The sequence below is a fragment of the Gossypium hirsutum genome, chromosome A01 (assembly GCF_007990345.1).
Source record: "Gossypium hirsutum isolate 1008001.06 chromosome A01, Gossypium_hirsutum_v2.1, whole genome shotgun sequence".
Classification (NCBI taxonomy): Eukaryota; Viridiplantae; Streptophyta; class Magnoliopsida; order Malvales; family Malvaceae; genus Gossypium; species Gossypium hirsutum.
Window position 1 is genome coordinate 96,024,107 of NC_053424.1, and position 11,422 is coordinate 96,035,528.

General features: G+C 35.8%; 1 protein-coding gene across 7 annotated transcripts; it reads right to left on the bottom strand.

The window, feature by feature from the left end:
• Window positions 1-848: 848 nt before the first annotated feature.
• LOC107916604 (serine-rich adhesin for platelets) lies at window positions 849-10,835 on the bottom strand. 7 transcript variants are annotated; one of them, XM_016845902.2, is made up of 21 exons: window positions 8,180-10,835; window positions 8,021-8,080; window positions 7,715-7,930; window positions 7,487-7,633; window positions 7,222-7,386; window positions 6,804-6,902; window positions 6,667-6,705; window positions 6,441-6,551; window positions 6,267-6,305; window positions 5,903-6,109; window positions 5,761-5,799; window positions 5,535-5,645; window positions 5,362-5,400; window positions 5,143-5,205; window positions 4,999-5,058; window positions 4,862-4,900; window positions 4,636-4,746; window positions 4,462-4,500; window positions 4,111-4,305; window positions 1,673-4,011; window positions 849-1,570 (listed from the first exon to the last, which is right to left on the bottom strand). In XM_016845902.2, exons 1-21 carry the CDS (start codon window positions 10,776-10,778, stop codon window positions 1,052-1,054), a joined length of 7,236 nt encoding a protein of 2,411 aa, XP_016701391.2. In that variant the 5' UTR covers window positions 10,779-10,835; the 3' UTR covers window positions 849-1,051. The 7 variants fall into 7 exon arrangements, with proteins under 7 accessions (XP_016701391.2, XP_016701392.2, XP_040966086.1 ...); XM_016845903.2 differs by having other exon boundaries at window positions 1,673-3,729; window positions 3,862-4,305; window positions 8,180-10,834; XM_041110152.1 differs by having other exon boundaries at window positions 1,673-4,272.
• Between the last annotated feature and the right edge of the window lie 587 nt (window positions 10,836-11,422).

An 11,422-nucleotide genomic window follows, 5' to 3' on the forward strand; every position in this document is an offset into this window, starting at 1 on the left:
AAGCTTGTTTTTGGCAGACAATTCCATAATCATAGATGTTTTCCAATGTCATCGGTAAGTGGTTGAGAAACTAAAACCAAACTTCGGTTATCCGATTGATGAAGATAGAATGCATTGCCATTGAAGAACGCCATATCAGCTTGCAAATCGGTTACAGCTTTAGAGAAAAGGAATCCATTGATGTTTGGTTGGCAGGAAAGTGGTCGAGAAAATGTGAGAATGAAAGAAATGAGAGAAAATTCATGCTCTTATACCATGTTGGAGTAGAAGAAGTCTATTTTTCATTGAAATCAAAAAATATAAAATATACGAAATAATAAGGGCGGTTTATTATAGGGACTTCTGGCAAGAAAATACTTGGGAATATCAACATAGAGATGGATGAAAAGCGTCTGAATGGGGACATATTTAAATAATGTTTTTAGAACACAAGTTACTCAGAGTTAGGGTAAGTGTCGGATACAATTACATATCTGAAAATTCTCTAAGTTTTTTCATATATTTGAATAATCGTACCACTATTAATATATGTGGTATATCGGTGTCGCAGATTTATACTTGATGAGAAATGAAAAGTCCAAAACAATTACAAGCAATTAAAGACAACGATCAGGCTGTGAATTCACTTGCTATGAAAGTTAAAATTGCCTGCAAATACCTGGTGTGGGTTGCAATATTTGACTAATGAAATGAACTATTATCATGTCAATTAGATTTATATATAGATAAAGAAACCAATGTATTGAAAATTGAAAACCAGTGGCATAAGGTTAGCTTGTCTTCTCATATTTTATTGTTGGAACATAATTGTTAAGACAAATCGAGTTCCATGAAAACTGAAACTGAAATAAGAAAGGGCAGCAAAAGCCGCCACCATTGCATTAATACACTAGAGAGTGATACATACAAATAAGATTTAAAGTCAAAGATACATCACTCTTACTTCACTAATGTGAAGAAGGGACGTTTGTAGGGCTAATTTATTGACATAATCTATATATAATAAAGGAAAATCTGGTTGAATATTGTTGGCTTAATCTTTGTAAGGAGCCTACTGAAGAGAGGGTTGAAGTAAGCTTTGATGCCTTTTTATTAGATCAACAAAAGATGGTTGACAGAAGCCTTCAAGGAGGAAGAGACGAGCGATTTGTTTGTTCATTGCTTCTGTAAGATGAAGTCCATCCCAGTGGATGTAAGCATTCGGGTTACTACAAGTGTTGGTGCCATCCATGCCACATAGATTGTTCAAGTTGAAGTTAAGTCCACCTCCAACGCCGCAACATGCATCGGACCCATCTGAAAAGCCAAACTCAGTGAGGTTTCCCATGACTGTCTTGAATGCGTTGAAATAATCAGCATATGCAATTGTAGCATTGGGATAGTTTCTACGAAATTCTTCTAATGTCTTCTGTAAGAGGTCATTGTGAGCCATTATTGCTTTGTTGATAACTGCAGAACAACCCATTTCATCCTTGGCAAAGTGGGGAGTCAATAATTTTGCTAATGGCCAACACCCTAGTGGCGGTAGTCCTTGAACCACGATGAACCTTGCGCCACTATCCAACACCGTCTGCAACATAGTTTCCAAGTTTATATTTAAAGCATTTTTCTTTACAATTGTATAATGTGTCATGTTAAACCTGATAATATCTTACACAGTATAAGTATGTACCGTGAGGATTTTGGAGATTTGACCGAGAGTTATATCTGTAAGCCAACGCAAGGAAATAGAAGACCCTATAACACGAGCAAAGTCATCTGCACCCATTTGCCCAAGCCAAATGAGGTTGTTTCCCATTTGTTCCTTGCATTGTTCGATTGTTTCCCCATTGCAGGCTTTTTTTGTGACGAACTGGTTGAACCATTCTATTTGAGTTTGGAAACCTAATGGAGTGCCTTGCCACAACAAGTTATTGGTGATTTTATGATTAGTAAAAAAATCACCTGAAAGAGATGTCGAACCTCCCACTGCAAAGTTCACTCCACAGTCTTCATTGATACTAGAGTTTTTGGAAGCCACTTCAAATGGTGGCAACAGGGATATGTTGAGAGAATCACAAAGGAAATCAATAACCAAGCGGCCATTACTTGATCTACCCTCAAAATGGAGGTTTGAATCTATTGTTTGAAAAAAGCTTGATAAGAATGCACTCGCGAAGTCTTTCAAAATGCCTAATGATTGAGCATTTCCTGTGTCTGTATATGAGTCCCCAAAAGCAAAAACTTTGGAAAAAGTACCACTAAACTGGTTTTCAAGACTAGAACTCTTAGAAGAGCCAGAACCCATGGAAATATCAGAACTTGAAGAAATGCCCAAGTTTGTAGAACCAGGAGCATCATAAGAATTGGTGCCTCTAAAAGAGCCCGAAGTTTTAGAACCAAAATTATTGCTTGTGGAAGAGTCTGAATCTGTATGACCAGAAGATGTAGTACTACTAGTCATAGGAGAACCGTAATATGTGGAAGGGCTCGAAGTAGAACCTGAAGTCACATGACCATTATTCTTAGAAGAACTAGTGCTTTTGGAGGAACTTGATGTTTTAGAACCAAAATCACTACTTGTGGAAGAGTGACCAGAGGTTGTGAAAGAACCAGTGTGTTTGGAAGAACCTGTGTGTGTAGAAGAGCCAGATTTTGTATGAGTAGAAGTCGTGTGACTATTACTGTTATGAGAAGTAGAACCTAAAGAGTGGCTCGAAATAGAACCAGTAGTTGTATGGCCACCAATCGTAGCAGCACCAGTGTTTGTGGAAGAGCCCGAAATTTTAGAACCAGAGGTTGTGAAAGAACCTGTGTGTTTAGAGGAACTTGTGTGTGTAGAAGAGCCAGATTTTGTATGAGCAGATGTCGTGTGACTATTAGTCTTATGAGAACTAGAACCTGAAGAGTGGCTCGAAATAGAACCAGTAGTTGTATGGCCATCAGTTGTAGCAGAACCAGTGTGATTGGAAGAGTCGGTAGGTGTGCAAGTGCAAGAGCAAGATTTTGCAGGAGCAGAAGTGTCGTGACTATTAGTCTTATGAGAACTAGAACCTGAAGAGTGGCTTGAAATAGAACTAGTAGTTTTATGGGCATCAATCATAGCAGGACCAGTAGTTGCATGGCCATTAGTCGTAGTAGAACCAGGGCTTGTGGAAGAGCTTGAAGTTTTGGAACCAGATGTTGTGAAAGAACCAGTGTGTTTGGAAGAACCTGTGTGTGTAGAAGAGCCTGATTTTGTATGACCAAAACTCATGTGACTATTAGTCTTATGAGAACTAGAACCTGAAGAGTGGCTCAAAATAGAACCAGTAGTTGTATTGCCATCAGTCGTAGCGGAACCAGTGTTAGTAGAAGAGCCTGAAGTTTTGGAACCAGATGTTGTCAAAGAACCAGCGTGATTGGAAGAACCGGTGTGTGTGGAAGAACTAGATTTTGTATGACTAGAAGTCATGTGACTATTAGTCTTACGAGAACTAGAACCTGAAGAGGCACTCAAAGTAGAACCGGTAGTTGTATGGCCATCAGTCGAAGTAGAACCAATGTTTGTGGAAGAGCTTGAAGTTTTGGAACCAAAACTATTGCTAGTGGAAGAGTGGCCAGAAGTTGTAGAAGAACCAGTTTGTTTAGAATAGCCCGAGTTTGAATGATTAGAAGCCATATGACTATTACTCTCAGGAGAACCTATATTTGTAGAAAGGCTTGAAGAAGAACCGAAAGGCGTAGAAGAACTAGTGTTCAAGGAAGAGCCTGAATTTTTAGAACCAACATCATTGCTTGTTGAAGTGTCACTAGAAGTAAAAAAAGAATTGGTGTGTGCGGACAAGCCTAAATGTGTATGATGAGAAGTTATAGGGTTATTAGTATGATAAGAACTAGTACCTGTGGAAGGACTCGAAGTAGAACTAAAATTCATATGACCATTATTTTCAGAAGAATCGGTGTTTGTGGAAGAGCCTGAAGTTTTAAAGCCGGACTCATTGCTTGTGGTAGAGTGACTAGAAGTTGAAGAACCAATGCCAACTGAAGAGCCTAAATTTGCAGAAGAAATAGTACTTTCAGAAGGGCTTGGAGTATGACCAGAAGTGGTAGGTCCATTAGCCATAGATGAACTAGTACTTGTGGAAGAACCTGGAGTTTTAAAACTAGAACTATGACTTGCGGAAGAGTGACCAGAAGCTGTAAACAAACCAGAGTGAGCGACATTGCTTGAACTTGTATGACCAAATCCCTTATGGCTATTAGTTTTGAAATAACTAACGCCTGTGGAAGGGCTCGAAGGAGGAGTAAAAGCTGTAGGACCATTTGTTATTGAAGTACTAGTGCCTGTGAAAGCATCCGTATCTTTAGTACTAGTTGCTTTAGAATTACAAGAATGTGAAAAAGAACAAGTAGACAAGTAAAAACCCACAAATTTATTATAAAATATGTAAAAGCATGTTAAATAAATAAAGTAATACAAAAAAGACAGAAAATTTGAACCTGAAGGGTTACTTGTAGAAGACTTAGATCCGTCAGAACCTAATAAAAAGTCAACATTCATATAATGGTTAAAAACCTTAGAATCTTTATAACATTATTAAGAACTCAACATCATAAAATAACCATAAATAGTTGAACTAGATGACGATCTTGAACTTTTAGCAGGTCCAGCACCTGTGGAAGGGCTCGTAGGAATAAAAGTCGTAGAACCATTAGTCGTTGAAGCATTGGTACCCATGGAAGCACTTTCATTTTTAGTACTTGAAGCCTTGGAATTACCAGAAACTGATAAAGAATAGATAGATATGTCACGACACACAAAATTTCTAGAACATTATTATAAAGTCTATATAAGCATGTTAAATGGATGAAATAAAAGAAAATGATATGGAATCCAAACCTGAAGAGTCATTCGTAGAAGACTTAGATCCTTCAGAACCTAATAAAAAGTCAAAAGTCATATAAATGTTAAAAAATTTAGAATCATTATAACCTTATAAAAAACCCAACACATAAAATAACCAAAAATAGTTGAACCTAATGAGGAGCCTGAAGCTTTAAAACTAGAACCATGACTTGCGGAAGAGCGACCAAAAGCTGTAAACGAACTAAAGTGAGCAAAATTGCTTGAACTTGTATAACCAAATCCCTTATGGCTATTAGTTGTGAAAGAACTAACACCTGTGGAAGGGCTTGAAGAAGGAGTAGAAGCTGTAGGACCATTTGTCACTGAAGTACTAGTGCCTGTGGAAGCATCTATATCTTTAGTACTAGTTTCTTTAGAATTACAAGAATGTGAAAAAGAACAAGTATACAAGTAAAAACTCACAAAATTATTATAAAATATGTAAAAGCATGTTAAATAGATAAAATAATACAAAAAAGATAGAAAATTTAAACCTGAAGGGTTACTTATTGAAGACATAGATCCGTCAGAACCTAATAAAAAGTCAACATTCAATAATGGTTAAAAACCTTAAAATCATTATAACATTATTAAGAACTCAACATCATAAAATAACCATAAATAGTTGAACTAGATGACAATCATGAAGTTTTAGCATGTTCAGCACCTGTGGAAGGGTTCGTAGGAATAAAAGTCGTAGAACCATTAGTCGCTGAAGCATTGGAACCCATGGAAGCACTTTCATTTTTAGTACTTGAAGCCTTTGAATTACCAGAAACTGATAAAGAATAGATAGATATATCAAGACCCACAAAATTTCTAAAACTTGATCATAAAGTATGAATAAGCATGTCAAATGGATGAAATAATAGAAAATGATAGGGAATCCAAACCCGAGGAGTCACTTGTAGCGGTCTTAGACCCTTCAGAACCTAATAAAAATTTAAAAGTCATATATATGTTAAAAACATTAGAATTGCTGTAACCTTAAATAAAAAACCCCCAACATCATAAAATAACCAAAAATAGTTGAACCTGATGAGGAGCCTAAAGCTTTAAAACCAGAACTATGACTTGCGGAAGAGTGACCAGAAGCTGTAAACGAACCAGAGTGAGCAAAATTGCTTGAACTTGTATGACCAGATCCCTTATGGCTATTAGTTATGAAAGAATTAACGCCTGTGGAAGGGCTAGAAGAAGGAGTAGAAGCTGTAGGACCATTTGTCACTGTTGTACTAGCGCCTGTGAAAGCACCCATATCTTTAGTGCTAGTTGCTTTAGAATTATAAGAATGTGAAAAAGAACAACTAGACAAGTCAAAACCCACAAAATTATTATAAAATATGTAAAAGCATGTTAAATAGATAAAACAATACAAAAAAAGATAGAAAATTTAAACCTGAAGGGTTACTTGTAGAAGACTTAGGTCCGTCAGAACCTAATAAAAAGTCAACATTCATATAATGGTTAAAAACCTTAGAATCTTTATAACATTATTAAGAACTCAACATCATAAAATAACCATAAATAGTTGAACTAGTTGACGATCTTGAAGTTTTAGCAGGTCCAGCACCTGGGGAAGGGCTCGTAGGAATAAAAGTCGTAGAACCATTAGTCGCTGAAGCATTGGTACCAGTGGAAGCACTTTCATTTTTAGCACTTGAAGCCTTAGAATTACCAGAAACTAATAAAGAATAGATAGATATGTCAAGACCCACAAAATTTATAAAACTTGATTATAAAGTATGTATAAGCATGTCAAATGAGTGAAATAATAGAAAATGATAGGGAATCCAAACCTGAAAAGTCACTTGTAGAAGACTTAGATCCTTCAGAACCTAATAAAAAGTCAAAGTCATATAAATGTTAAAATATTTAAAATGGTTATAACCTTATAAAAAACCCAACATCATAAAATAACCAAAAATATTTAAACCTAATGATGAGCTTGATGCTTTAGAATATCCATCACCTTTTGAAGGGCTATGAGGAAGAGTAGAAGTAGTAGAACCATGAGTCACAGAAGAACTAGTGCCTGTGCAAGCACTTGTATTTTTAGTACCAAAAGACTTGGAATTACCACAAACTGAGGTATAAATGTAAAAAACCATAAAATTAATAGAATTTGATTATAGAATATATAAAAGCATTTTAACTAGATGAACTAATGGAAAAAGATAAAGAACCCCAACCTGAAGAGTCACTCATTGAAGACTTATATCGGTTAGAACATAATAATAAAAATAAAACATAATAATAAAAATAAAGTAAAAATTCATTTAAAGGTTAAAAGCTTTAGAATCACTAAATCTTATAAGAGCCAAACATGTTAAAATAGTTAGAAATATTAGAACCTGATAAGGAGCCTGAAGTTTTTGAAGATCCAAAACCTTTTGAATTGTTCAAACTTGATACAGAATCAGACCCAGAACCATGAGCATCATAACTAGATGATGAATTTGAAATGTTAGAAGAGTCAGAACTCTTAGAATTGTTTGAACTTGATAATGACCCTGATCCTAGAAAAGAGTCCGAAGCATTAGAATTAGATGAAGAGTTTGAAAATATTAGAAGAACCAAAGACTTTAAAATTGTTAAATCCTGATAAAGATCTTGAACCTGTGGTAGAGTCGGCAGAACCAGATTGTGAAGTTTGAGAAGAATCAGAACTTTGAGAATTATCAGAACCAAATCCTTTGGAAGAGCTAGAAGCATCAAGGTCGGATGAAGAGCCAGAAGTTTCGGAACTCTTAGAATTGTTAGAACCTGTCAAAGAAGCTGACCCACTGTAACAACCAGAAGCATTAAAATTAAACGAAGAGTTTGAATTCTTAGCAGAATCAAAACCTTTAGAATTGTTAGAATTTGATAAAGAATTCGACCCTGTGGAGGAACCCGATGCACTAAGATTTGATGAAGAGTTTGAAGTTTGAAAAGATCCAGACCCCTTAGAATTGTTAAAACCTGATAAAGAATTGGAGTCTGTAGAAGAGCTAGAAGCACCGGATTTTGATGAAGATTTTGAATCCTTGGAATTGTTAGAACCTAAACTTGTGGAAGAGCCTAAAGCACCAGAACCCAATGTACAATTCAAGTTATTGGAATCCTTAGAATGTTTATAACCATGTTAAGTATTTGAACGTAGAGACATACCTGAAGCATCATGACTTAAAGAAGAGTTTGAAGTCTTAGAATTTTTTGAATTATTCAAACCTGATAAAGAATCAAAGTTTCTAGAATAGTTAGAAGCACAACCATTTAACGTAGAGTTAGAAATTTTAGAAAAGCTAGAACTCTTAGAATTGCTTCAACCTGATAAAGAACTGGAACTTGTAGAAGAACCAGAAGCCCCAGAACTTGATGAAGAGTGAGTTGCACCAGAACCAAAATCCTTAGAATTGCTAGAATCCACAGAAGAGCCAGACCCCTTAAAATAACCCGAATGCTCAAAGGAACCAGAATGTGAAGCTGAACTTGAATGTGACAAAGAGAAGGAGTTGTGACCTGTAGCACCACCATGATTTATAGAACTGGAATGTGATGACAAGCCAGAAGCCTTAGAATCACTAGAACCTGACAAAGAACCAGAACTTGTAGAGGAACCAGAAGCCTCATGTTCTAAAGAAGACTTAGAAGCCGTAGTAGGACTAGAATCCTTAGAATTGTTCAAACCAGAATTTGTGGATAAGTTAGCAGTAGTAGAACCAGAATGCTTAAAAGAACCAGAATGTGAAGATGAACTAGAATTTGAGGATGAGCCCGAAGCCTTATAATTTCTAGAACCTGATAAAGAACCAGAACTTGTAGAGGAATTAGAAGCCTTATAGTTTAATGAAGACTGAGAAGCCGTAGTAGAATTAGAACCCTTAGAACTGTTAGAACCTAAGTTTGTGGAGGAGTTACCAGCAATAGGACCAAAGTGATTAAAAGAACCAGAATGTGAAGATGAAATAGAATTTGAGGATGACCCGGAAGCCTTATAATTGCTAGAACCTGATAAAGAACCAGAACTTGAAGAGGAATTAGAAGCCCCATGATTTAATGTAGACTGAGAAGCCACAGTAGGAGCAGAATCATTAGAATTGTTGGAACCTATGTTTGTGGAAGAGTTAGAAGCACCAGAACCAGAATGCTTAAAAGAACTGGAGTCTGAAGATGAGCCAAAAGCCTTAGAACTATTAGAACCTGATAAAGAATCAGAACTTATGGAGGAACTAGAAGCCCCATGATTTAATGAAGACTGAGAAGCTGTTGTAGAATAAGAATCCTTAGAATGGTTAGAACCTGAGTTTTTGGATGAGTTAGCAGCACTAGAACCAGAATGTGAAGATGAACTGGAATTTTTGGATAAGCCTGAAGCCTTATAATTGCTAGTACCTGATAGAGAACTAGAACTTGCAGAGGAACTAGAAGCCTTATGATTTAATGAAGACTGAGAAGTTGTAGTAGAATCAGTATCCTTAGAATTGTCAGAACCCAAGTTTGTGGATGAGTTAGTAGCACTAGAACCGGAATGTGGAGATAAACTAGATTTTGAGGATGATCCAGAAGTTGAACTTGAATGTGATAAAGAGGAAGAACCATGACTTGTAGAACCATCATGATTTAGAGAATTGGAATGTGATGATGAACTAGAAACTTTATTAGAAGCCCCTTGACCCAATGAAGAGTGAGAAGCCGCATCAGAACTAGAATCCTTAGAATTGTTGGAACCCGAGTTTGTAGAAGATCTAGAAGAACCAGAATTTGAATGCTTAAAAGAACTTGAATGTGAAGAAGAACTAGAATGTGAATATGAACTGGAATATGAAGATGAGCCTGAAGCTGAAACTGAATGCGATAAAGAGGAAGAGCCATGACCCGTAGCACCACCATGTTTTTCAAAACTTGAATGTGCTGATAAGCCAGAAGCCTTAGACTTGCTAGAACCTAAACTTGAAGAAGAACCAGAAGCAGTAGCAGAACTAGAATCTTTAGAATTGTTAGATCTTGAGCTTTTGGAAGAGTTAGATGTAGTAGAACCTAATGCAGAGTTAAAAGTCTTAGAAGAGTTAGAACCCATTGAATTGATGGAACCTGATAAAGAACTAGAGTTGCCAGACTTAGTTTTAGATGAGTCAGAACCCTTAGAATTGCTAAAATTATCTCCAGAACCTAATGAAGAGTGACTAGTCATAGCAGAACTAGAATCCTTAGGCTTGTTAGAATCTTCGAATGAGCTAGAACCCTTCCAAGAACCAGAATGTGAAGATGAACTAGAATGTGACAATGAGCTAGAAGATTTGGAATGGCTAGAACCTGATAAAGAACTAGAAGTTGCAGAGGATCTAGAATCCCCATGACCTAAACTAGAATCCTTAGAATTGTTAGAATCTCCGAATGAGCTAGAACCCTTCCAAGAACCAGAATGTGAAGATGAACTAGAATGTGACAATGAGTTAGAAGATTTAGAATGGCTAGAACCCGATAAAGAACTAGAAGTTGTAGAGGAACTAGAATCCCCATGACCTAAACCGGAGTCTTTAGAATTATTAGAATCTATGGGAGAGCTAAAACCTTTAAATGAACCTGAACTCTTAAAAGATCCAGAATGTGAAGATGAACTAGAATGTGAAGATGAGCCAGAAGCTGAACTTGAATGTGAAATAGAGGAAGAGCCATGACCCGAAGCATCACCATGATTTTCAGAGCTCTTTAAAGAGTGCGAACTCTTAAATGAGTGGGAGGCATGGGAAGAACTTGAATGCTTAAAAGAGCCAGAACTTGAAAATGAACTAGAACCCAAGCTTACTGGAAGGGGGTGAAGGTTGGTTGAATCTTGATCAATCTCTGTGAAATGTGCATATGGAAATGAAAATGATAAGAAGAGAACAATAGATAAAACATGAAAAAAATGCTTTGAAATCATCATTTTGTTTTTATATAATTCAACTGGAGATAATTATTTATTCTTTTTTTTTTGGTTTTTGTTTTTTTGTTTAAGTTTGTGTGTTTTCAGAGATTTATACATTTCCGTCCTTCTTAAGATAGTATATGTGGAAGCGGTCTTGTATGGAGTCTCATTGGTTTTAGGAGAACGTAAATTTCTAACTGTTAATAGGAGTTTATGGTTTAGCGATCTTTATTTTTGGTTTTTCCTTTGAATGATCATAAATATTTCTCATTTTTTTAATGTTGGACGCTAAGTGATTAGCCTTTATTTATCAAATAATCATTTTTAGTATAAAAATTTATTTTTCTAAAAGAGTTAATTGCAATCCACATTCCTTATCAACTTCGTTCTAAATTCGTCTTCAAATTTAAAAGTATCTAATTACATCTCTAAACTATCAAAGTTATATCAATTAAGTCTTTCCATTACTAAAACTATTTAATTTAATTGTAAAATGACACATTGAATATTAGGTGGCATAATTTAAAATTAAAATTAAAATATATATATCACCCCTCAATCGTCCCGACGTACAACACAAATAGTAGTTACTACTAGAGCACTTTCAAACATTAAATCAAAGTTTTCTTCTAAACAAAACACCATTTGGTAACCATATAAAA